This window comes from Erythrolamprus reginae, chromosome 3 (assembly GCF_031021105.1).
Source record: "Erythrolamprus reginae isolate rEryReg1 chromosome 3, rEryReg1.hap1, whole genome shotgun sequence".
Taxonomy (NCBI): Eukaryota; Metazoa; Chordata; class Lepidosauria; order Squamata; family Dipsadidae; genus Erythrolamprus; species Erythrolamprus reginae.
This window is the reverse complement of record NC_091952.1, coordinates 12,504,174-12,531,882: the sequence shown is the minus strand read 5'-3', so window position 1 is coordinate 12,531,882 and position 27,709 is coordinate 12,504,174. Positions and strand designations below refer to the sequence as shown.

Below are 27,709 nucleotides of genomic sequence, written 5' to 3'. Positions count from 1 at the left end.
GTGTTTTTGCGATGCTGCAATTTTGCTGAGGCTCCCCTTGCTGGGAAACCCCACCTCCCGACTTCCATTGCCAGCAAAGCACCCATTTTTGCGCTGCTGGGATTCCCCTGCTGGGATTCTCCTGCAGCATCACAAAAACACAGAAGTCCGGAGATGGACGGAATCCCAGCAGCGCAAAAACGAGCGTTTCGGCTGGCAAAAGGGGTGAGTTTTGGGCTTGCACGCATTAATCGCTTTTCCATTGATTCCTATGGGAAACATTGTTTCATCTTACAAACTTTTCACCTTACAAACCTCATCCCAGAACCAATTAAATTCGTAAGATGAGGTATCACTGTATGTTTCTTTAATGTCTAGCGTTCAATCAATTAACTGTTTTTCTATCTTATTTTCCATCAAATATAAATTTATATTACCTTAATTGATTTTTATCTTTAATATGTCTTACTTTATCAGCTATATTTTGTTTTAACATCAATTTGTCTATTAATATTGAGTTCTTGGCTCTTAGACTTGTAAGATTACCTATCTGTTTATAAATTATTCTGGATTTTGTGGAATAATTAGTCAGGTGGTAGTGTCTTTTATTTGTTTCTGTTTCATTTTAAGGTTTTATTGTAATTTTTAGGGGGGTTTTTTGGTTTAACCAGTTACACCACCTGTCCCAAGTAAAATTTTGTTTCTTTTTTTTTCTTTCTTTCTTTTTCTTGTAATTCTAGAGTCATTTTTGTCATTTTAGTACATTCCATTATCTTATCAATTAGATTTAATGTTGAGGGAATAGAGTCAGTTTTCCAGTTTTGGGGTAAGTCATTCTAGCTCCAGTTATTATACTTATAGCATCTGTCTTCTTTTCCTATTTCCTATCTGAATATGCCCAAGAGAAAAATATCCGGTTTAAATGGGATCGGTTTTAAAATAACTTGTTCCAAGAACTTTTTTATCTTTGTCCAGAAGCATTTAGCTTTTGGGCACGTCTACCATAGACGATAATAGGTTCCTACACCATCTTTACATTTCCAACAGAATACATGGATTTTTATACAGGTCCTCAAATGCTACTGGGGTGGGGGTGGGGAGTGGAAGCCACTGGTTGGCTTCCTCTTTCAATACACTCTTTATCTCCTTAAGTGCTGCCATCTGCTGTGGTCTGCTTTCTGCCTCTAAAAACATGTTACATAGAAACATTGAAGATTGATGGCAGAAAAAGAGCTCATGTCCATCTAGTCTGCCCTTATACTATTTCCCGTATTTTATCTTAGGATATCTATGTTTATCCCAGGCATGTTTAAATTCAGTTACTGTGGATTTATCAGCCACGTCTGCTGGAAATTTATTCCAAGCATCTACTACTCTTTCAGTAAAGTAATATTTTCTCACATTGCTTCTGATCTTTCCCCCATCTAACCTTGTTCTTGTGTTCACTTTCCTATTAAAAACACTTCCCTCCTGAACCTTATTTAACCCTTTAACATATTTAAATGTTTCGATTATGTCCCCTCTTTCCCTTCTGTCCTCCAGACTATACAGGTTGAGTTCATTAAGTCTTTCCTGATATGTTTTATGTTTAAGACCTTCCACCATTTTTGTAGCCCATCTTTGGACCCATTTAATTTTATCAATCTTTTTGTAGGTGAGGTCTCCAGAACTGAACACAGTATTCCAAATGTGGTCTCACCAGCACTCTATACAGCGGGATCACAATCTCCCTCTTCCTACTTGTTATACCTCTAGCTATGCAGCCAAGCATTCTACTTGCTTTCCCTACCACCTGACTGCACTGTTCCCCTATTTTGAGACTTTAAGAAATCAATACCCCTAAATCCTTCTTTTCTGAAGTTTTTGCTAACACAGAACTGCCAATACAATGTTTCTCCATTTCGCCTTTAGGGAAATATAACAGTCTGCCTTTTTTGATATTTCCCAAAGTGTTTCATTTCTTGGTGTGGGCGATGCTTCCCACAATACCTTTGACCACTTACAGTCTCGTATTTTTGTGGAAATAGGGAGATAAAATGAATCAACCTTTAAAATGAAACTAAAATTAGAAAATAGTTCAGTTATTGCTGTGCCTTTCTCTTTCAGTCTCATTGCTAGCTTTTAGTTTCACGCAGTTGTTTTATAAATTTCATATTGTTTGATAGATAATGGCACAACTATAAGAAACTCCACTGTTTTAGTAGAAAGCATAGTTTTAATTTAAGCGAATGGTTCTGCGATTCAGAGTGCTCTACCGGTTTTCAATTCACCTTTTATTTAGTATTTGCAAGGCAGTCGGTACCATTTAGGGAGTCCATTAAACATAATGCAGCAAATAATAAATGTTACCCAATGTTCCCTATTACTAACAATGCTGTGGCTGCTTATCCAGAAATGAGCCTTGGTACTTAAAAATTGCTTGCAACCAGAGAGATATTTAAAGAAAATTATTACTTTAATTTTACTGATGGGAGATGTACTCTTGGGATTATTATAGCATTTCATCTGCTTTAATTTATATTTATCATGTTTATGTTGCATCAAGTAAATTTTACCTCTGCTTTTAGCCACTGCCCTGTGTTCTTTGGAATATTTGGCCCCCATTGGACTAAAAATTTTCTTCTAACAATGTATTACTTTTACTACATCAGGCCTCTGATTAGTTTTGGCTTAAAAAAAACATACACACCTTAGACTATCCACTGTTAACCTCACCCAATTCCTAAGAGGTCAGTAAGGGGCGTGCATAAGTGCACACGCATGCCTACCATCCCCTGTCCTAATGTTTCTCTTTTACTAGTATCATGTATATAAACATTGTTATATTTTTGTATACTGTTCTGGTTTCAGGCTAATGCAGATAATAATTGGAATAAATGATTGCTCAATGCATATATTTGTAAAAACACAACATCTTCTTTATTCCTCCTTTTTTCTCCCATTCATACATCAGCTTTGCACGCAGTACTTTTCTTTTCTCATCTCTAGTAGTTAAGTAAATTATCTTGAGAATAACATAAAAACATTCCACAAGTCATTCTAAAATGTATGGGCTAATCAGTGCTAGCCAGGAGTCATAAAAGCAGGTAATTAATCACACATTTGTTAGCTTGCTCCAGAGCTTGTTGTGGACGCGTCCATTTTGGGATGACAAGATTGAACGGAATCAGCTTCTTCTTCCGTTCACAACCGGATGTGAGGTAATTGATTAACCAGTTCCTCACTGTCTAATATCACTTCCCTAAGACTTGTTCTAACCTCTTCTGAGAACATCTGAAGTAAGGGCTAATCCACCTCCAGTCCTCTTAACTTGATCCTGAATGTATCTCTACATCAATTGCCTCCCATTTCTCCTCCTCCTCCTCTTCACTAACATTCCTTTCTATCTGTAAATCAGGCCCATCTGCCAATTCAAAATCGCTCTCCACTTCGGAATCTGAATAATCCTCAGGCTGAACGGGAGTATATACAGCATATACTGCCTATATATACTTCAATCAATCAATCAATCAATCAATCAATCAATCAATCAAATAATTTACATTATTTTAGTTCAGTGAAGTTAATGGCATGAAAATATCACAAACTTTAGAACAAGTCTGGGGTGGGTTCTCGATTCTGCTACTGCCGGTTCACTCAGGGATGCACCAGGCGGCTGGGCGCACATGCGCAGTACTAAAAAAAAAAAGATGGCAGCACCTTAGGCGCCACCGAGAGAACCTGCTCCGAGGTGTGACAGGCCTGAGTTGCAACATACAGCACCTTTAAAGCTCAATATGGAATTTGTGGTTTGAAAATCATGTGGTTAAAGTTGCTAAAAAAAATGTTTCTCATGAAATAACATCTTTTTCTTTGAGTACCTAGAATAGAATAGAATTTTATTTTAATTTTAATTTCGATTTTATACCTAACAGCAAGCACTACAATTCCTCCAAGCGCCTCCTTTCAAACAGCAAGAGTTGAAATTTTGCAAAATAGCCCACATGGTTTCTTTCTGCAAGAGAGGTGGTTTCATGATAGATTTATGGCTCTATCTCATGGCTGGCATCAGTGATGGGCTCCTACAGGTAGTGTCAGGTACGCAGAAGCGGTAAAAAAAAATTTGGTCAGGTATGCAGAACTGATAGAAAACTTTTGAATTTTTGTCTTTTTTTCGCTTCTGGCCTCTGGGTATGTTTTTCCTGTCACAGTAAATGAGGTTGAATGTGTATAATTTTAGAAAAGCTGTGCATGTGTGTAGGTGTGTACATACACATACAGTTTATATAGTAGATAATGTATATTTTTGTGTGTCTGTCTGTAATATGTATGTACACATATGGCATATATATACACATAGAATTAAATAGTATATTTTGGATGTTCAGTAATAGTAAATATCTCCAGAACCGCCTTCTGCCGCACGAATCCCAGTGACCGATTAGGTCCCACAGAGTTGGCCTTCACCTTGTCCCGTTGACTAAACAATGTCGTTTGGTGGGTCCCAGGGGAAGAGCCTTCTCTGTGGCGGCCCTGACCCTCTGGAACCAGCTCCCCCCTGAGATTAGAACTGCCCCCACCCTCCTTGCCTTTCGTAAACTCCTTAAAACCCACCTCTGCCGTCAGGCATGGGGGAACTGAGATAACTTCCCCAGGCCTATATTGTTTATGTATGGTATGTTGTGTGTATGTTTTCTTAAATTATGGGGTTTTAGTTTTAATTATTAGATTTGTATTGTACATTGTTTTTTCTATTACTGTTGTGAGCCGCTCCGAGTCTACGGAGAGGGGCGGCATACAAATTAGATAGATAGATAGATGATAGATAGATAGATAGATAGATAGATAGATAGATAGATAGATAGATAGATAGATAGATAGATGGGGAAATTGTATCTCTTTGAGGTGAGGAGAAGCCAGGCACCCTAACCCAAACCCTTGACGTGAGTGACATCAGGTTAGTCACCTTTAAGCCAGTCACATGACCTTCAAGCCACCCCCGGTCACATGGTCAGCAAGCCACACCCACAAAATAAGCCACACCCACAGCGTGGTAGTAAAAAAATTTGCTCAGTGAAAACAAAGTAGGCTCCCCCCCCTATACTTTTGATTTCTATTCTCAATCAGTTGAGAGTCTGTTGCTTCCTAACAATTGTTAAGAAAAAAATAGGATAACATTGAAGCATTAGGTGATGAGTGACAGGCTGCCATTTGTGAATAGATGTATTAGTAGAGGTTTCCTAAAGTGGCTGGAGCAAAATCATAAACCTTATTTTTTTTTTCCTGGAAGGCAATGAACAGCTACTAGAAACATAAAAACAGTCATCGACATAAAAATACATGCATGCCGAGGTTGGAAAAGAGAGTCAGATTAGATGGAGCTGAATGGAATGAAAATTACCTCTCTCTCTCTCTCTCTCCCTCCCTCCCTCCCTTGTCTCTCCTCTCTCTCTATTTATCTCTAGCATTATCATCTCTATCTCTCCATCTCTTTATCTCTCTGTTTATCCATCCTTCCTTTTTGTGACCCTTTAAATCTCTTAACTTGAGCTAGATTTAGGGTCAAATGATTAGAGTTGTATACTGGTTCCTATAGATATATAACTGTCTAGACTTTCTTTCATAGTCTCACCTTCTGAATCTTTTCCTGCCAAGTGACTGTTGTGATTCAGCCTGACGCTGCTCAGGGACCTGCTGTGTCTCTGCTGGCTCCATGCCTGGAGGAGGATGACAGCGCAGAGGAGGGGGCTGAACAGTCGGACGGGGGAGAGGAGAGTCAGGAATGGGATGAAGGAGAACAGCATGAGAGCCCCGGGGGGGGGGCTCTCTCCAGCCAGTAGCTTGGAGTCATTAGGTGATGACGCATAAGCTGTCATTGACATGAGACAGAGACGTTCACAGCAACGAAAGGAGCAGTTAAAGAAATATTTTCACCATTGAATTAGAAACAGCTGGGTTTGGGTGTGGTCCTCATCAGCAGGGTTTAAAAGGCAAGCAAGGCCTTGAAGCCATGTGGAGTGTTATCAATTGGAGTTGCGGTGACCTGTTTTGATTCTCAGCGTCTCTGATCTTGGCTTGTGGCCTCGCAGTCTGGAAGACTCGTGAGAGGCATCTGTTTGCTATCTACAGCTTCTTCTTGGCAGCAAGAATCTGGTATTGCTTCATGGACTATTCCCTTCGTGTATATATTTGAAGTTCCAGCGTTTTTCCTGTTTGTAAGGACATTTTCTGTTACCTGTGTTTTCCTTGAATTATATAAACTGCCTTTGCCTTTTACCAGTGTGTCTGGATTCTCTTTTTGGGTTGGTATTGGCTTCTGGAGTGACCCAGACAGAACAGTGACATTGTCTAGTTCAGTGTTTCCCAACCTTGGCAACTGGAAAATATCTGGACGTCAACTCCCAGAATTCCCCAGCCAGCATTTGCTGGGAGTTGAAGTCCAAATATCTTCCAGTTGCCAAGGTTGGGAAACACTGGTGTAGTTGACGGGACCTGGAGAAGGCCGACTCTGTGGGATCTAACCGGTCGCTGGGACTCGTGCGGCAGGAGGCGGTCCTGGGAGTAGTCTGGTCCATTGCCATGTAGAGCTTTATAGGTCATAACCAACACTTTGAATTGTGTCCACAAACCAATCGGCAGCCAATACAATCTGCGGAGTGTTGGAGAAACAAGGGCATGCCTAGGAAGGCCCGCGACTGCTCACGCAGCTGCATTTTGCACAATTTGTAGTTTCTGAACCCTCTTCAAAGGTAGCCCCATGCTGAGAGCATTGCATTGGTTGGGTAATGAACTTTTTGTAAAAAAAACCAGGAAAACTCAGAAAGCACTAAGGACCCCATAACTGGGAAGGGAGCCAGCATTTCAACTCTTTGATTGCCTTCCTCAACCTTTCAAATCCCCAGACGGATGCCATTTGAAAAAGAGCAAAGAGATGTTAGGAACATAACAAATTTCCCCTTTATAAAGATGTATCCCAGATTTCAAGGCTTATTATAACGCTAGAGACAGTAGTCTTAAAATAAAAATCCATCTGCACCAGCCGTTGGGTTCTGAAATCTGATAACCAGCTTGGGGACAAGCGGAGAGAACGAATTAGGATTCAGAAGGACACCATGAATGTAGTAAAAGATTTTGTTTAATCAGAAAGTTGGATGGAAAGATATTTCCCAGGCTGAAAAACATAGAAAAGGTATAACTGAAAAGTATCTGCTGGCATCCATCCAATTTCCTTTGAAGTATTCCTCCTTTGCTTCACTTCGGGGTAATCAAATTTGATGGAAAGAATTGATTACCAATTAAGATTAAACTTCTCCGGTGCTCCAAATGTTTATTGTTGAGTATGCATTTAAGCAATGTAAATAGTTGAATTTTGTTAAGCGCCTCTGATTGGCTAAGACGCTGACAGTTGGGTTTCGGCGGGAAGTCAAAAAGTATAAAAGGAGCGTCTGGCGCTGTGTAAAAGCCAGACGCGTTCCTGGCTGAAGTCACTTTCCGATAAGAGCTGAACAAATAAAGGAACCGTTTAAAAACGAGCTGCCTCAGACTTTTCACTGGCGACGTCGGACGGTCAAACCTCCGATCTCCACCATGGACAACCTGCCTGTCGGAAGAGCTCCTGACTTCTTCGACCCAGAAAAATCCACATGGGACAACTACATATCAAAATTCGACATCTTCCTAGAAGCTGCGGGCATGAAGGATGCCGACAGCGACACGAAGAGAGCCATTTTCCTGAATTATTGCGGCTCAGAAATATACGATCTCGCCCAGACTCTGACAGACCCGTTTCCGGCAAACTCCGTAACTTGGGACGCCTTGAAGACCAAGCTCACCCACTTCAAACCTACCAAGCCGGCCATCGTTTTCCGGCATCAATTCTCCAGAATGAGCCAGCTCGACACCGAATCTATAAACCAATATGCCACCCGTCTTCGCACCGTTTTGTATATCTAGAAAAATATTATTTATTTATTTATTTATTTATTTATTTATTTATTTATTTATTTATTTATTTATTTATTTATTTATTTATTTATTTATTTATTTATTTATTTATTTATTTATTTATTTATTTATTTATTTATTTATTTATTTATTAGATTTGTATGCCGCCCCTCTCCGAAGACTCGGGGTGGCTAACAACAATGAAAAAACAACGAAAACAAATCTAATATTAAAAATAATCTTAAAAACCCCAATTTAAAGAACCATTCATACATACAAGCATACCATGTATAAATTCTATAAGCCTAGGGGGAATTGAAATTTCAATGTATACAAATGTAGATGTAGAAAAAAATACAAGTTTAATACAAGTAAACTTAGAGAGATGAGCTTTCTGTTAACCACAAGGTGGATTATAAATGGGCTTACTCAGGGAAGGAAAAAGAGGGAAGAAGAAGTAGAGGAGAGGAGAAGGAAGAGTGTAGATAGGAGAAGAGGAAGAGGCTAGAAGAGGGAAGTAGAGAGGAGGGAGAGAAGGAGAAAGATGGTAGAGGAAAGAGAGAGAGGTAGAGGGAAGGGAGGTGTTCTGTCCGGCTCTCTGGTAAACTTCTCCCAAAAATTCACAGGTACAAATTTCCTACACACACGTTTGAAAATTCAAAACAATGTTCTTCATAAGGAAAAGTCACTTAAACTAAGCCCTCTTTTGGTATAGCAAAGAGCACTTGTCTCCAAACAAACTGGTAATTTGTACAAGTCCCTTATCAGTTCTGTGATACTTAGCTTGCAGCTGTGAGGCAATTCACAGTCCTTCCTCTTTCACAAAGTGAAACACTTTGGTTTAGTTTCAAAGCGGGGGAAAATCAGCACACAAAAGGTCAAAGTCAGTAAAGCAGTCACGAAACACAAGGATCAGATAATCCTCCACAATGGCCAAACCCACAAGCTGCTATTTATAGCAGCCTCACTAATTACCACAGCCCCACCCAACCACAGGTGGCCTCATTTTCTTTGATAATAATCTCTCAGTTGTTGTTGCCTATGCATCGCTCTCCGCATGCGTGGCTGTATCATTAACTCTTGTTCTGAATCCAAGGAGGAGCTAGATAATTGATCTCCTTCTGAGCTGTCTGCCACACTCTCCTCCTCCCTGTCACTCATGTCTTCTTGGTCAGAGGAGCCTTCATCAGCAGATTCCACCGGGGGCAAAACAGGCCTGCGGCATGTGGATGTCTCCCCCACATCCACAGTCCTTGGGGCAGGAGCTGGGCCAGAGCTAACTGCAACAGGAGGTACTGTATTATGGGAAGACAGACATAAGATTATAAAAGGTGCTAAATTAGGATGTTTGTTAATTGTTAATTGGATATTATCGTATAATGATGTAAAGTTTGATATGGTTTACGGTATATCTGGAGAGTGTTAAAAATAAACAACTTTTTCAAAAACAAATGTAAGTCTAAGTGCTGTTGATTTTGCTATAATGGCACTCAAGAAATATTTTCGAGCAACTACATTAGGACTTTCAATCAATGAGCCTTCCTGGGAACTGTCTGTTCCCAGAGGATGTTACAGAAAAAGATACACAACAGAGTAGATCTGAAAACAACATGAACAAGCATTTGGACACAACTTTGCCATGAGACATTAAAAAGAAATCTGCATGAATCTTTAAATCTGCATGAATCTGCATTGGTTGCCGATCAGTTTCCGGTCACAATTCAAAGTGTTGGTTATGACCTATAAAGCCCTTCATGGCACCGGACCAGATTATCTCCGGGACCGCCTTCTGCCGCATAAATCCCAGCGACCAGTTAGGTCACCACAGAGTGGGCCTTCTCCGAGTCCCGTCGACTAAACAATGTCGTTTGCCGGGACCCAGGGGAAGAGCCTTCTCTGTGGCGGCCTCGGCCCTCTGGAACCAACTCCCCCCAGAGATTAGAATAGCTCCCACCCTTCTTCCCTTTCGCAAGCTCCTTAAAACCCACCTCTGTCATCAGGCATGGGGGAACTGAGATATTCTTTCCCCCTAGGCTTCTACAATTTATGTATGGTATGTTTGTATGTATGATTGGTTTTTAAAATAAGGGTTTTTAGCTGTTTTAGTATTGGATTGTCGCATGTTGTTTTTACCACTGTTGTTAGCCGCCCCGAGTCTACGGAGAGGGGCGGCATACAAATCCAATAAATAAATAAAAATAAATAAATAAAAATTTAAGAAGGAATAAAATGTGACAATTCCAAAGGACCAAAGGGTTTATGTTGTTGTTGTTAGACTTTCAGAAAAGAGGCTGCTTAATGTTTTGATGACATAGGAAACAAAGGCCAACTGACTGAATTAAAGAACAAGATATCTCTGGGACCGCTTCGGACCAGAATATCTCCAGGACTGCCTTCTGCCACACAAATCCCAGCGACTAGAGATCAGAATTGCCCCCACCCTCCTTGCCTTTCGTAAGCTCCTTAAAACCCACCTCTGTCGTCAAGCCGGGGGAATTGAGATATTCCCTTCCCCCTAGGCTTATAAAATTTATGCTTGGTATGTCTGTATGTATGATTGGTTTCTTAAATTAGGGGTTTTTAATTTAACTTAAACTTACATATTAGATTTGTTTATATTGTCTTATTATTGTTGTTAGCCGCCCTGAGTCTATGGAGAGGGGCAGCATACACATCTAATAAATAGATAGATAGATAGATAGATAGATAGATAGATAGATAGATAGATAGATAGATAGATAAACTATAGCAATAGTATTTAGACTTATGTACAGCTTCATAGTGCTTTTACAGCTCTATCTAAGAGGTTTACAGAATCAGCCTTTGCCCCCAACAATCTGGGTCCTCATTTTGGCCACCTCGGAAGGATCGAAGTCTGAGTCAACCTTGAGCCTCTGGTGAGATTTGAACTGCTGAACTACAGCTAGCTGAAGTAGCCTGCAGGGCTGCACTCTAACCACTGCACCATCCTGGAAGGAACATAGAGGCAAGGAGATGGCGCCACGCCGGTTTGGTAAATAACACTAGATAAGATCACACCATTAGCATGGGTGTCCTGGTTTCAAGAATGAAATCGCTAATTTCTTGCGCTACAGTGGTATAGTGGTTAGTAATCAGTACTGCAGGCTACTTTATTTTATTTATTTATTTATTTATTATTTAGATTTGTATGCCGCCCCTCTCCGAAGACTCGGGGCGGCTCACAACACGATAGAACAAATCATAAATAATCCAAATAACTTTAAAATATTTAAGATTAAAAAAGAGCCCCATATACTAACAGACACACACACAAGCATACCATATATAAATTGAACATGCCCGGGGGAGGTGTTTCAATTCCCCCATGCCTGATGGCAAAGGTGGGTTTTAAGGAGTTTACGGAAGGCAGGAAGAGTAGGGGCAGTTCTAATCTCTGGGGGGAGTTGGTTCCAGAGAGTCGGTGCCGCCACAGAGAAGGCTCTTCCCCTGGGGCCCGCCAACCGACATTGTTTAGTTGACGGGACCCGGAGAAGGCCCACTCTGTGGGACCTAATCGGTCGCTGGGATTGGTGCAGCAGGAGGCGGTCTCGGAGATATTCTGGTCCAGTGCCATGAAGGGCTTTAAAGGTCATAACCAACACTTTGAATTGTGACCGGAAATACTTCTGCTGCCAGTTGGCTGCCTGCAATTTGCTAGTTCCAATCTCACCAAGCTCAAGGTTGACTCAGCCTTCCATCCTTCCGAGGTCGGTAAAATGAGGACTCAGAGAGTTGGGGGAAATAGGCTGACTCTGTAAACCAGTTAGAGAGGGCTGTAAAGCACTGTAAAGGGGTATATAAGTCTAAGTGCTATCTCTATTCTTCACTTACTTTAAAAAAACCCAACAGATTAACACAATTGGAAGGGACCTTGTAGATCATCTAGTCTAACCCCACCACCCAGCCATGCAGGAGACCCTACACCAGGGGCAGACAAAGTTGTCTCTTTTATGATTTGTGAACTTCAACTCCCAGTATTCCTGAGGCAGTCCATGCTAGCTCGGGAATCCTGGGAGTTGAAGTCCACATGTCATAGAAGAGCCAACTTTGCCTATCCTTGCCCTACACCATTTCTGACAGATAGCAGTCTCTTCTTGAAAGCTTCCAGTGACAAAGCTCCCAACTTCTTGATGTTATTTGGATGTACTTTGATGTTACCTTGCTGGAGTAGAAACATAGAAACATAGAAGTCTGACGGCAGAAAAAGACCTCATGGTCCATCTAGTCTGCCCTTATACTATTTTCTGTATTCTATCTTAGGATGGATATATGTTTATCCCAGGCATGTTTAAATTCAGTTACTGTGGATTTATCCACCATGTCTGCTGGAAGTTTGTTCCAAGGATCCACTACTCTTTCAGTAAAATAATATTTTCTCATGTTGCTTTTGATCTTTCCCCCAACTAACTTCAGATTGTGTCCCCTTGTTCTTGTGTTCACTTTTCTATTAAAAACACTTCCCTCCTGGACCTTATTTAACCCTTTAACATATTTAAATGTTTCGATCATGTCCCCCCTTTTCCTTCTATCCTCCAGATTATACAGATTGAGTTAATTAAGTCTTTCTTGATACGTTTTATGCTTAAGACCTTCCACCATTCTTGTAGCCCGTCTTTGGACCCATTCAATTTTGTCAATATCTTTTTGTAGGTGAGGTCACCAGAACTGAACACAGTATTCCAAATGTGGTCTCACCAGCACCCTATATAGCGGGATCATAATCTCCCTCTTCCTGCTTGTTATACCTCTAGCTATGCAGCCAAGCATTCTACTTGCTTTCCCTACCACCTGACTGCACTGTTCACCCATTTTGAGACTGTCAGAAATCACTACCCCTAAATCCTTTTCTTCTGAAGTTTTTGCTAACACAGAACTGCCAATACAATACTCAGATTGAGCATTCCTTTTCCCCTAGTGCATTATTTTACATTTGGAAACATTAAACTGTAGTTTTCATTGCTTTGACCATTTATCTAGTAAAGCTAAATCATTTACCATATTACAGACGCCTTCAGGAATATCAACCCTATTGCAGACGCCTCCAGGAATATCAACCCTATTACAGACGCCTCCAGGAATATCAACCCTATTGCATACTTTAAAGTCATTGGCAAATAGGCAAACCTTCCCTACCAAACCTTCCCCTATGAGTAACATCATCAATGCTGCTGCTCTTCTTACCTGGTTTTTGTTTGTTTGTTTGTTTGTTTGTTTGTTTGGGTTTTATTATTTGTTTGTTTGTTTGTTTATTTCATCAAGCATCTATTAGATAAAAGAAGACGATAATAGGACAGTTGGACAGGAACGGTAGGCACAATGGTGCACTTATGCACGTCCTTTACAGACCTCTTAGAAAAGTGTAATATTGTTGGGTAAAGAAACATCTCCAAACAAACAACCAAGGTCAGAGAGCATCAGGGATCCCACAGCTTAACCCTGAGCTACAGATACTCTCTTCTATTGGAATGGTGAAGGTGCTGGGCTAGAAGTAGGAAGGCTTGCATTCGGAACTTGCAGGCTACTTGATTGTTTTGCAATGTGTGTTCTGAGTCTGGTTTCTATGGCTGGGATATGTTTGAGGGCTGGTTTCCAGATGTCTGGTAAGCGGGAGGTATCATCCCGCTTGTTCATATTTTGGGGATGTTTTTCTATCTCGATGGCTTTCATGATTATTCTTTTGCTGTAGTGTTCTGTTTCGGAAATTAATTTGGTACTGTCAAAATCAATTTCATGTCCTGTAGTTTTAAAGTGTTGGAAAAGGGATGATTGTTGGGAATAAAAGTATGAAGAAAGAAAGAAAATGTGAAAAGAAAAAAGAAAATCTGCGTATAGCGCAGACGCTTTTAGGTAGAGAATATTTTATAATATCTGAATTCCTTAATTTCTAATGATATCCATACAACCTACCTATGCCCAGCTATGCAGCAAAAACCAATTATATACCTTTTAGGCAGTCATCTAAAAGCTTTTTTTACTGATGGCTCTTTCATATATGCAGGAATCATGCAGAAAAGAATATTATATAATGCCAAAATCTACATGACAGGCTGAAAAGAATCCAAGCATTGAGATTTCTGGAATCAACCTCTTATAGTATTACATGAGCCCAAGATAAAAGCAAATTACTGCTACAAAGTACCCTGTTTCCCTCCCAAAATAAGATATCCCCTGATAATAAGCCCAATTGGGCTTTTGAGTGCATGGCAATAAGACCAAATACTTATTTTAGGATTTTAAAAAAATATACGACAGGCTCTTATTTTCAGAGAAACATGCGTAGCATAGTTCTTGAATTTACATTTTTAATTTCAGTGTGATTAAAATATTGTTTTGTAAGGCTTATTATACCTGAGCAATAATTTGGAAAGACCCCTGATGCTTCTAAATAATTTGACCATCCCCCTTTCAGCTTTGCACCCTTTTAGTATCCATATTCTTGGATAATATTGTTCCAGTCCAGCATTTAAAAATAACTCTGCAGAGAGATCTATTTTGCTTAATCCTCCCCTCTACTTCCATCCTGAGACTGTCAAAATGAACATTGGGGGTTTTTGTTTAGAGATTTCACACTATAAAACTGATATCGGCCAAATGGATCTTGATAGCACAGGATGTTGTCATGATCTCTTCAGCCTATTTTATTTATTTATTTTATTTATTCATTTGTCCAATACATAAATCCATAGGAAGAAAATAGACGTGATAATATAAAAGAGGGTAAAAGTGAACTTAGAGGAGAGGATATATGAAAGGAAGAGAATAGGAAAGTGAACACAAGAACAAGGGGACACAATCTGAAGTTAGTTGGGGGAAAGATCAAAAGCAACATGAGAAAATATTATTTTACTGAAAGAGTAGTACAGTGATCCCCCGCTCGTTGCGAGGGTTCCGTTCCAGGACCCCCCACAACGAGCGGGTTTTCGCAAAGTAGCGCTGCGGAAGTAAAAACACCATCTGCGCATGTGCAGATGGTGTTTTTACTCCCACAGCGCTAGCGAGGAGCCGAAGATTGGGGGCGGCGCGGCTGTTTGCCGCCGGCATGGAGGGCTTCCTAGCAGCCCCCCAAACCCGGGTTGGGGGTCCGGGGGGCGCTGGCTCTCGGCGCTTTCGAGCTGAGTCCGGGAGCGAATTCGCTCCCGGACTCAGCTCAAAAGCGCCGATAGCCAGCGCCAAGGAACGGCTTGTCCACGCTGGCTCTCGGCGCTTTCGAGCTGAGTCCGGGAGCGAATTCGCTCCCGGACTCAGCTCAAAAGCGCCGAGAGCCAGCGCCAAGGAACGGCTTGTCCACGCTGGCTCTCGGCGCTTTCGAGCTGAGTCCGGGAGCGAATTCGCTCCCGGACTCAGCTCAAAAGCGCCGATAGCCAGCGCCAAGGAACGGCTTGTCCACGCTGGCTCTCGGCGCTTTCGAGCTGAGTCTGGGAGCGAATTCGCTCCCGGACTCAGCTCAAAAGCGCCGATAGCCAGCGCCAAGGAACGGCTTGTCCACGCTGGCTCTCGGCGCTTTCGAGCTGAGTCCGGGAGCGAATTCGCTTCCGGACTCAGCTCAAAAGCGGCGAGAATGAACGGCGTGGGCGGGCGAAGGGCGGGCGGCAGCGAGGAGTTTGCGTGGGCGGTGGGGAAACTCCTCGCTGACGCCAGCAAGAGGTGGAAGACCCAGGGAAGCCGCCCAGCAGCTGATGTCCCGGTTGCCATCTACGCATGCGTGCCCATAGAAAAAACGGGCACGCATGCGTAGATGGTATTTTGACTTCCGGGTTGAAAAATTGCGAAGTACCCTGTTCGCAATGGTTGGGGACGCAATAAACGGGGGATCACTGTAGATCCTTGGAACAAACTTCCAGCAGACATGGTACATAAATCCACAGTAACTCAATTTAAACATGCCTGGGATAAACATATATCCATCCTAAGATAAAATACAGAAAATAGTATAAGGGCAGACTAGATGGACCATGAGGTCTTTTTCTGCCGTCAGACTTCTATGTTTCTATGTTTCTATATATAAGATAGGTGAGAGAAAGGAAAGACAATTGGACAGGGGATGAAAGGCACACCAGTGCACTTATGTACGCCCCTTACTGGCCTCTTAGGAACCTGGAGAGGTCAATCGTGGAGAGTCTGAGGGAGAAATGTTGGGGGTTAGGGGTTGACACAATTGAGTCCTGTAATGAGTTCCAAGCTTCGATAACTCGATTGTTGAAATCATATTTTTTACAGTCAAGTTTGGCGCGGTTCGTATTAAGTTTGAATATGTTGCGTGCTCTTGTGTTGTTGCGATTGAAGCTGAAGTAGTCATTGACTGGTAAGACATTGCAGCATATGATCTTGTGGGCAATACTCAGATTGTGTTTTAGGCGTCATAGTTCTAGGCTTTCTAGGCCTAGGATTGTTAGTCTATTTTCGTAGGATATTCTGTTTTCCCCAAAATGTCTTCTAGTACATGAAGTACTAGAAGACATTTTGAGGGGAAAGCAGCAATGAAGATGGTTGTTTCATCAATGGAAGATTTAAATTGTTGTTGTTGTTGTTGTTGTTGTTGTCATCGTCATTGCTGTTGTTGTTGCAGAAAAAGAATGAAGAACATGGAACATTTGTGTCTTGAAGAAAAGGAAGTTGTTCCAGGATGGAGTTGCATGATGCATTATCCAAAGCAGAAGAAATCCAGAGTATAAGAAATCTAACTAATAGTCAAAATGTTCATTAACTGTTGACTAACTTTTTAAGGAAAGCAGATTTAATTGAGTGGTAGTCCATTAAGGGAAACAATATTTAGTAGTATTTCTTACCCAGTGATGGGCTGCAAAAAATTTTTACTACCACACTGTGGGCGTGGCTTATTTTTTAGGTGTGGCTTGTTGGTCATGTGACCAGGTGGTAGTGGCTTGACAATCATGTGATTGGGGTTGTCTTAAAGGTTATGTAAAAAATCTTTTAGATTTTTATATGTATAATTGCTATCTTAGATTCTAATTATTAGATTTGTCATTATGTATTGTTTTTATTACTGTTGTGAGCCGCCCTGAGTCTACGGAGAGGGGCAGCATACAAATCTAATTAATAATAATAATAATAATAATAATAATAATAATAATAATAATAATAATGATAATAATAATAAGTGACTGGCTTAAAGGTGGCCAAAATGACATCACTCACATCAAGCGTTTGGGTTAGGGTTAGTGTGCCTGGCCTCTTCTCGCCTCAAAGCGATACAATTTCCCTATCTATTTACTATTACTGAACATCCAAAACATACTATTTAAATCTATGTATATATGCCATATGTGTACATACATATTACACACAGGCATACAAAAATATGCATTATAAATACAAAAATATACATATGCACATACACATACACAGCTCTTCGAAAATTATACATATTCAATCTCATTTACTGCGATGAGAAAAACCTTTCCAGAATCCACAAGGTAAAAAAAGAAAAAAATTCAAAAATTTTCTACCGGGTCAGCACACCTGACCGTACCCATAGGAGCCCATCGTAAGTATTTTGAAAACATACCATTTTTAGAAAGAAGGGAGCAATTTTGCCGCCGCACCTGGCAAGCTCTAACAATGGTGCATTCTCATGGATGAAAGTGTTCATCTCAAAGCATGAAATGCCTCCATCCTATGGCTGCATTTATAAGGCATGCTCAAATCACTGAACCATTAATAATAATAATAATAATAATAATAATAATAATAATAATAATAACAACAACAACAACAACAATAATTTATTAGATTTGTATGTCGCCCCTCTCCGAAGACTCGGGGCGGCTCACAACAGTGATAAAAACAATATTATAGTGGCACAAATCTAATATTAAAAGAAATAACTAAAACCCTATCATATTAAAACCAGACAACACATACATACCAAACATAAATTATAAGGAGCCTGGGGGAAAGATGTCTCAAATCCTCCATGCCTGGCGGTATAGGTGGGTCTTGAGTAGTTTACAAAAGACAAGGAGGGTGGGAACAATTCTAATCTCCGGGGGGAGTTGATTCCAGAAGGCTGGGGCCACCACAGAGAAGGCTCTTCCCCTGGGGCCCGCCAGATGACATTGTTTAGTCGACGGGACCCGGAGAAGGCCAACTCTGTGGGACCCTATCGGTCGCTGGGATTCGTGCAGTAGCAGGCGGTTCCGGAGGTACTCTGGTCCAATGCCATGTAGGGCTTTAAAGGTGATAACCAACACTTTGAATTGTGACCGGAAATTGATCGGCAGCCAATGCAGACTGCGGAGTGTTGTAGACACGTGGGCGAATCTGGGAAGCCCCACAATGGCTCTCGCAGCCGTGTTCTATACGATCTGAACTTTCCGAACACTTTTCAAAGGTAGCCCCATGTAGAGAGCGTTGCAGTAATCAAACCTTGAAGTGATGAGGGCATGAGTGACTGTGAGCAATGACTCCCTGTCCAAATAGGACCGCAACTGGTGCACCAGGCGAACCTGGGCAAATTAAGCAGAACGGATCATGCTACGTCTTAAGCCTACACCCAAATGGTAGGAAATTGGAATATCAACCAAATTAAACACAAAGGTAAAACACAACATTATTGTTGTGTATGGAATCTGTATGGAATCCTCACTGCATAACAGACATTAATACAATTAATACAATTGAAGGAGTCCAGAAATACTTCACAAGAAAAGTCCTCCACTTCTCCTCACGCAACAAATTACCTTACTCCTCCAGACTTCAATTACTATGTTTAGAAAATTTACAGCTATGCCGCCTCCGAACTGATTTAACTGTTGTTCATAAAATCATACATCACAATGTACTCCCTGTTGGCAACTACTTCACCTTTAACAACAACAACACAAGAGCATGCAATAGATACAAACTAAATGTAAATTGCTCCAAACTAGACTGCAGAAAATATGATTTCAGCAATAGAGTGGTCAATGCCTGGAATTCACTACCAGACTCTGTTATTTCTTCCCCTAATCCCAAAATCTTCAACCTTAGGTTGTCTACAATAGACCTCTCGCCTTTTCTAAGAGGTCTGTAAGGGGCGTGCATAAGTGCACCTTTGTGCCTACCGTTCCTGTCCTTATGTATTTTTATCTTTTCTAGAATAGAATAGAATAGAATAGAATTTTTATTGGCCAAGTGTGATTGGACACACAAGGAATTTGTCTTGGTGCATATGCTCTCAGCGTACATAAAATAAAATATACATTTGTCAAGAATCATGTGGTACAACACTTAATGATTGTCATAGGGGCCAAATAAGCAATGAAGAAGCAATATTAATAAAAATCTTAGGATATTGAATGGGTCCAAAGACGGGCTACAAGAATGGTGGAAAGTCTTAAGCATAAAACGTATCAGGAAAGACTTAATGAACTCAATCTGTATAGTCTGGAGGACAGAAGGAAAAGGGGGGACATGATCGAAACATTTAAATATGTTAAAGGGTTAAATAAGGTTCAGGAGGGAAGTGTTTTTAATAGGAAAGTGAACACAAGAACAAGGGGACACAATCTGAAGTTAGTTGGGGAAAAGACCAAAAGCAACGTGAGAAAATATTATTTCACTGAAAGAGTAGTAGATTCTTGGAACAAACTTCTAGCAGATGTGGTTGGTAAATCCACAGTAACTGAATTTAAACATGCCTGGGATAAACATATATCCATTGTAAGATAAAATACAGGAAATAGTATAAGGGCAGAGTAGATGGACCATGAGGTCTTTTTCGGCCGTCAGTTTTCTATGTTTCTATGTTTCTATATAAGCAAGAAGTTACAGTCTATCTCTACTTTATATTTATATTATGTTAAACACACTACAATACAATACTATATTTGTATGACAAATAGATAGATAGATAGATAGATAGATAGATAGATAGATAGATAGATAGATAGATAGATAGATAGGTCTGGTTAGGCATGTTACATGAATACAAACTTATCCCAACCCTCTTCTTTTCAATATATTGATCAATGACTCGACTGGAGGAATAGAAAATACTAAATCTATAGATGATACAATATAAATAAGTGAAGAGGAGGATTTAGGGGTAGTGATTTCTGACAGTCTCAAAATGGGTGAACAGTGCAGTCAGGCAGTAGGGAAAACAAGTAGAATGCTTGGCATTCTATTATTTTACTGAAAGAGTAGTAGATGCTTCCAGCAGACGTGGTTGGTAAATCCACAGTAACTGAATTTAAACATGCCTGGGATAAACATAGATCCACCCTAAGATAAAATACAGGAAATAATATAAGGGCAAACTAGATGGACCATGAGGTCTTTTTCTGCCGTCAATCTTCTATGTTTCTATGAGCAATTTCATTCAGAAACTGATATTAACCATTCACAGTATGTATGCATGCATGCATGCATGCATGCATGCATGTATTTGTTTATATATGGAGAAGGACATTGAGGAAAATACCCAGAGAGAAGCAACCAAATGGAATAAGCTCAGAGTGGTGAATTTATGATGAACGGTTGGAGCCATTGGATATGTTTATCTGGAGAAGAGGGGAAAGTAAAAGAGATATAATGCGGTCTTTGAGAATTTGAATGGCTATCATGTAGAAAAGGAGAGTTGTTTAGATTTCTTCTAGCAGATATTACAGGGCAAAAAAGATTTTAATTGGATATCAAGGAAGGCGAATGCTAATAAAAACAACAGAATGAACTGTATCAGAAGGTAATAGACTCTTCTTTGTTAAAGAATAAAGATTAGGTGGTCATTCTTTAGGAATGCTGTCGTAGTGGTTTTCTGTAGTACATAAGAGTTTAGATCGTCTCTAATGTTATTTCCAACTTTATGTTCTATCTTTCTATAAAATGCAGTAAAGAATATGAAACCGGAGCATACTTCCAGCCTTCCACAGCTGGGAAAATGAAAATAGAAAAAAGAAAAAGTCTAGTTTAATTAAAAGAAGGACTAGGGGATGACATGATAGCAATCTTATAATATCTAAGGGGTTGCAATGAAAAGAGGGAGTCAAACTATTCACCAATATATCTGAAAGGCAGAATGAGAAACAATGGGTGGAAACTAATCAAGGAGAGAAGTCATCTAGAAATACGGAGAAATTTCCTGACTATTAGAACAATTAGTCAGTGGAATGACTTGCCTCCAGAAGTTGTAGGTGCCCCATCACTGGAGATTTTTTAGAAATCCATTTGTCTGAAATGGTATTGGGGTTCCTGCCTGAGCAGGGAGTTTGACTACAAGATCCCTTTCAACTACCCTGTTTTCCCCAAAATAAGACAGTGTCTTATATTAATTTTTGCTCCCAAAGATGTGCTACGTCTTATTTTCAGGGGATGTCTTATTTTTTTTCAATGAAGAAGAAGTCACATTCACATTCTTATTTATTTATTTATTTATTTATTTATCTGTCTGTCTGTCTGTCTGTCTGTCTGTCTGCGGAGAGGGGCGGCATACAAATCCAATAAATAATAATAATAATATCTATCTATCTATTTATTCATTTGTCCAATACACAAATACATAGGAAGAAAATAAACATGAAGTAATATATATAAGGATAAAAGTGAAAATAGAAGAGAAGATATATGAAAGGAAGAAAATATATATGATATATGAGATAAAGGAAAGACAATTGGACAGGGGACGAAAGGCACAGTAGTGCACTTATGTACGCCCCTTACTGACCTCTTAGGAACCTGGAGAGGTCAATTGTGGAGAGTCTAAGGGAGAAATGTTGGGGGTTAGGGGTTGACACTATTGAGTCCGGTAATGAGTTCCACGCTTCGACAACACGATTGTTAAAGTCATATTTTTTACAGTCAAGTTTGGAGCGGTTCGTATTAAGTTTGAATCTGTTGCGTGCTCTTGTGTGGTTGCGGTTGAAGCTGAAGTAGTCATTGACCGGTAGGACGTTGCAGCATATGTTCTTGTGGATAATACTTAAATCGTGTTTTAGGTGCCGTAGTTCTAGACTTTCTAGACCCAGGATTGTTAGTCTATTTTCGTAGGATATTCTTCTTTTTAATTTTTTTTTTTTAAAAAATTATTTACTTACTAAAAGGAATTATTATTAATCTGGCTAATTGGGATATTTAGGACAAATTATTTGTATTTTTCTCCCCTTTTGAATTGATATATGTTAGATCCCTGTAACAGTTAGATAAAATTTAAGACTTAGTTGTTATGATTGGGAATTCTGGTTTCTTTCTTTTCTTTTTAAAAGGACAATTACAATAAAAGTAAGAAATATATATAAAATTGATATTAAGAATATAATGAGGAGATTGAAGCATTACAGCCTAAATGATCAGGTGTAATAAGAAAAGAAGCAGCTAAAAGAAATTGTATTAGTTAATAGCTTTTTAAAAGCATATAAGAAATTTGAATGATTATTTTTTTATCCAGATGTCAAAAGTACAGGAGGTAGCAACGGACGGATTATGAATACCCAATTCAAAAATTTTATTATTGTATTGTATTTTAAGATTGATGGTATATTATATTGCATGTGTGATTGGTGTGGAGAAAAAAATTTAAAAATTTCCCAGAAAAGAAGAATTCATGTTTATTGCTGAACAACAACAAAAAAGAACATTTATCATATACTTTATGTTGTGGTTAGCTCTGGCCCAGCTCCTGCCCCAAGGACTGTGGATGTGGGGGAGACATCAACATGCTGCAGGCCTGTTTTGCCCCTGGTGGAATCTGCTGATGAAGGCTCCTCTGACCAAGAAGACATGAGTGACAGGGAGGAGGAGAGTGTGGCAGACAGCTCAGAAGGAGATCAATTATCTAGCTCCTCCTTGAATTCAGAACAAGAGTTAATGATACAGCCACGCATGCGGAAAGCGATGCATAGGCAACAACAACTGAGAGATTATTATCAAAGAAAATGAGGCCACCTGTGGTTGGGTGGGGCTGTGGTAATTAGTGATGCTGCTATAAATAGCAACCTGTGGGTTTGGCCATTGTGGAGGATTATCTGATGGTTGTGTTTCATGCCTGCTTTGCTGACTTTGGTCTTTGTGTGCTGATTTTTCCCCGCTTTGAAACTAAACCAGAGCAAAGTGTGTTTCACTTTGTGAAAGAATAAGGACTGTGAATTGCCTCACAGCTGCAAGCTAAGTATCACAGAACTGATAAGGGACTTGTACAAATTACCAATTTGTTTGGAGACAAGTGCTCTTTGCTATACAAAAAGAGTGCTTCGTTTATTTGCATTTTTCTGTATAAAGAACATTGTTTTGAATTTTCAAACATGTGTGTGTCTGAAATTGTATCTGGGCATTTTTGGGAGGATTCTACCAGAGAGCTCGACAGAACACTTTATAGTAGTTGTCATCACAAACCAGCATAACCAGAAAACTTTGAATCCTATCAAGAATTTCTTACTACTACCGTACCATTACGTACTACTGCCGCGTTGGATGTGTTTTAAATCTGATTGATGCAGTGTTTTGGGATGCAATTTATGGGACAGCAGTGTTATATATGTTCTGTTTGGGAATGCTGCGAAACGAAACATCTCCTACGTCTTACTTTCGGGGGATGCCTTATATTAGGCAATTCTACGAAACCTCTCATATGTCTTACTTTCGGGGGTGACTTCTTTTAGGGGAAACAGGGTATTGTTCTTTTATTCTACCTGCATCCCCTTAGTGAAACTTAAGAATAGAGTCGGAGATCCAGTAGGCATATCTTGTGATATGGATTCAACTTTCCCCTTGCTTTTTCCCAAGCCCAATTCATACATCTGTCTTTGGGTTTGTCCTTTCCCAATTTTTCATCTCTATGTAAATCAAACATGTCTTTATAGATGCAAACATATTTCATAACCGAGAAGGGCCCACCTGCAGGGTAAAAAGAACGCTGGGTTTAAGTAGGTCTGCTACAATTTGAAAATGAGTTCTTTAAGTATAAGGACTTTCTTTTTTAAGTCAATTCATTTAGGGTTTTGTGCCTCAAGCAATACATAATTTTAAGTTTAAATTGTTAAATTGAATCCAGCTGTGAAGTGATCAAAAAGTAAAATTTTACTGGCTGAAGCGTAGACATCAGAGAGTTATTGTTAATGGCGAGTATTCTGAGCAAAGACAGGTTACAAGCGGTGTGCCACAAGGGTCTGTTCTGGGTCCTATTCTTTTTAATATGTTTGTGAGTGACATAGGGGAAGGTTTGGTAGGGAAGGTTTGCCTATTTGCCGATGACTCTAAAGTGTGCAATAGGGTTGATATTCCTGGAGGGGTCTGTAATATGGTAAATGGTTTAGCTTTACTAGATAAATGGTCAAAGCAATAGAAACTGCAGTTTAATGTTTCCAAATGCAAAATAATGCACTTGGGGAAAAGGAATCCTCAATCTGAGTATTGTATTGGCAGTTCTGTGTTAGCAAAAACTTCAGAAGAGAAGGATTTAGGGGTAGTGATTTCTGGCAGTCTCAAAATGGGTGAGCAGTGTGGTCGGGCGGTAGGAAAAGCAAGTAGGATGCTTGGCTGCATAGCTAGAGGTATAACAAGCAGGAAGAGGGAGGTTGTGATCTCCTTATATAGAGCGCTGGTGAGACCACATTTGGAGTACTGTGTTCAGTTCTGGAGACCTCACCTACAAAAAGATATTGACAAAATTGAACGGGTCCAAAGACGGGCTACAAGAATGGTGGAAGGTCTTAAGCATAAAACGTACCAGGAAAGACTTAATGAACTCAATCTGTATAGTCTGGAGGACAGAAGGAAAAGGGGGGACATGATCGAAACATTTAAATATGTTAAAGGGTTAAATAAGGTTCAGGAGGGAAGTGTTTTTAATAGGAAAGTGAACACAAGAACAAGGGGACACAATCTGAAGTTAGTTGGGGGAAAGATCAAAGGCAACATGAGAAAATATTATTTTACTGAAAGAGTAGTAGATCCTTAGAACAAACTTCCAGCAGACGTGGTTGGTAAATCCACAGTAACTGAATTTAAACATGCCTGGGATAAACATATATCCATTGTAAGATAAAATACAGGAAATAGTATAAGGGCAGACTAGATGGACCATGAGGTCTTTTTCTGCCGTCAGTCTTCTATGTTTCTATGTTTATGTAGCACTGTTTCTATGGTAAAGAAAAATGTCCAGTTATATTTTCAATTAGTTATAAGTTCAACTTCTGCCCAGAGGTTATTTGTTAGAAGGGGAGGTGATTTTGTGATTTGATTGCCTTTTTAAAAAATCAGCATAGACCTTCTTACTTCAATGTCATCCAAGTGTATTTGGTAGAAATTCAAAATCTACATAGCCAGTAGCCAAATTGGATTTGGGCTGATGAAAGCTGTGGTTTACCACCCATTGACATCACTAAATTACAGGTTGAAAAATGAACCTTTTGAGGTTTTCTACTCCAGCCTCAATTTGGGAAGTCTCCAACATCATTAACAATACTTTTAAAATGTTTTATACAGCTGGCAGGATTTTCACAGCTCTGAAATGTATGAGCAGCTGTCCTTATTTCTTAAGATTTAAGCATATTGTTTAAGCTGACCAGAGTCGACTTTTGGGGAAGTGGACAGCATGTGAATTTAATACATAAATAATAAACAAATAAATAAATATTACTACATACATCTAAATGGATTATAACCTGAAGCTTCAACTTCCCAAATCTGTACTTTTTAAAGATGCTGCAAAGAAATACATCTGCAGCCTCTCACCATTTTAACAAAGGCTGTGTTAACCAGTCGATCACTGGATTAACTGGATCCAATTAACCAGTGGATCACTAGATTAGAAAATCTAATATACCCAAATCACTCTGGGCCAGTTCATCCCATTCTTTCTCTCAACGGGGGCAAAATATTGGAGGAGACAGTGAATTACCTTGTTTCAGAAGCAAAGAACTGCTGTAAATCTAACAAACAACCCATTAATATTTACAGTGCACAAATATTGAAATATTTCTTCCTTTCCTCTTCCTGCTGAATGTGTGCCTTGAGCCCAGAGAAATCATCGGCAGGGCGTAGTTAAATGTCTTATAAATGACAGCCCGCTGTCAAGCTTTCGTGAAATTCTTCAGGAATTTCACAGGCAACAGAATAGCAAAATAGCAATAGTGGAGAGTCCTTAATCCTCTCCGAGCATGGTTGTTTTCTTGCAGATTAATCAAGGAGATGAGCTACCTGGAACTAAGGAGAAATTTCCTGAACCATAAGAACAATTAACCAGTGGAATGACTTGCCTCCAGAAGTAGTGGGTGCCTCAACACTGGAGGTTTTAAAGAAGAGATTGGACAACCATTTGTCTGAAATAGTACAGGGTTTCCTCCTTGAGCAGCAGGTTGGACTAGAAGACCTCCAAGGTCCCTTCCAACTCTTATTCTGTTATTCTGATGTTTCATTACCCAAACTTAGAAATTTATACCCAGGCTTATAAAGATAGATAGATAGATAGATAGATAGATAGATAGATAGATAGATAGATGATAGATAGATGATAGATAGATAGATGATAGATAGATAGATAGATAGATAGATAGAAGATAGATAGATGATAGATAGATGATAGATAGATAGATAGATAGATAGATAGATAGATAGATAGATAGATAGATAGATAGATAGATAGATAGATAGATAATAAGCTATGTAACACCATAAGTACTTGGGTAATGAAAAGTCATCAAGAAAACCAAATTCAAAGAGCATCAAGGACCCCTCGTTTCAGTCCTGAGCTGCAAATGTTCTCCTTTGAAGATGGACAGTGGTACAAATATGGGTGGATTTGGGAGTCTACCCCAGGTATATCAGAGTGAAGACTCAGCCAGGAGGTGAATTGGGGACTAGCAACTTGATACCCCAAAGGAGATGGAATAGAATAGAATAGAGCATATGCACCAAAACCAAATTCATTTTGTGTCCAATCACACTTGGCCATAGATAGAATTCTATTCTATTCTATTCTATTCTGGAATGGAATGGAATATATGCACCATAGACAAATTCCTTGTGTGTCCAGTCACACTTGGCCAATAAAGAATTCTATTCTATTCTATTCTATTCTGAATTAGAATTATTAGAATTAGAATTAGAATTAAAATTAGAATGGAATAACAGAGTTGGAAGGGACCTTGGAGGTCTTCTAGTCCAATCCCCTGCTTAGGCAGGAAACCCTACACCACCAGTTGAAAACCTGTTACAAAGCTCAGAATGATGGTGGAACAGACACTAAAATCTCACACTGGGGGTTGTATGTTAAAGCCGAAGGGCCACCCAACCCAATATACCCCGAAGGTTCCAAAACGCTTTAAACCTGACCACAGTCCCTCTGCTTTTCAATACAGTATATGGAAGAGAAGCGGAAACCAGGCGAAGTACTTTACCTACTAGGAAATCGGAGATGGCCAGGTTTAGGAGGAAATAATTGTTCTGCGTCCTCAAGCTGGAGTCCACCACGAAGGCCAGCATCACCAACGCGTTGCCCACCACGGTGGCCACGATCAGCGAAGCCATCAGCACCGCCAAGGCGATGGTCCAGGTGGTGGAGAAGTGGCCGGAGAGGTCTTCTCCGGGCGCTTTCTCCGAGCTCTCCGAATCGTTCGGAGCTCGGGCGCTGTCCATTTCAGCACCACGCGACTCAAACGCCCGGACGAAGTCGCGGCGCCATCGTCAGGGACTTTTGGGTTCTAGATTATTGGCATTTATTGGAGCCGACCAACTCCGAGGGGCACTGAAACGGCTCTACCCAGCGGGACTTGCCTTCTCGCGGACGGAGGGAGTCGGAGAGAGCCGCTTCGGCATTGCGCCCTTAAGCCGGTTCTTTCCTTTCCGAGTCTCA

The 27,709-nt window shown here is 40.1% G+C and overlaps 1 protein-coding gene across 1 annotated transcript in view; it reads right to left on the bottom strand.

Moving 5' to 3' along the window:
- HRH3 (histamine receptor H3) overlaps nt 1-27,492 on the bottom strand; it is a 41,166-nt gene extending 13,674 nt beyond the window's left edge. The window contains exon 1 of the mRNA XM_070744287.1: nt 27,255-27,492. Coding sequence (XP_070600388.1) covers nt 27,255-27,492 — 238 coding nt within the window. The remainder of the gene's footprint in view (nt 1-27,254) is intronic.
- Between the last annotated feature and the right edge of the window lie 217 nt (nt 27,493-27,709).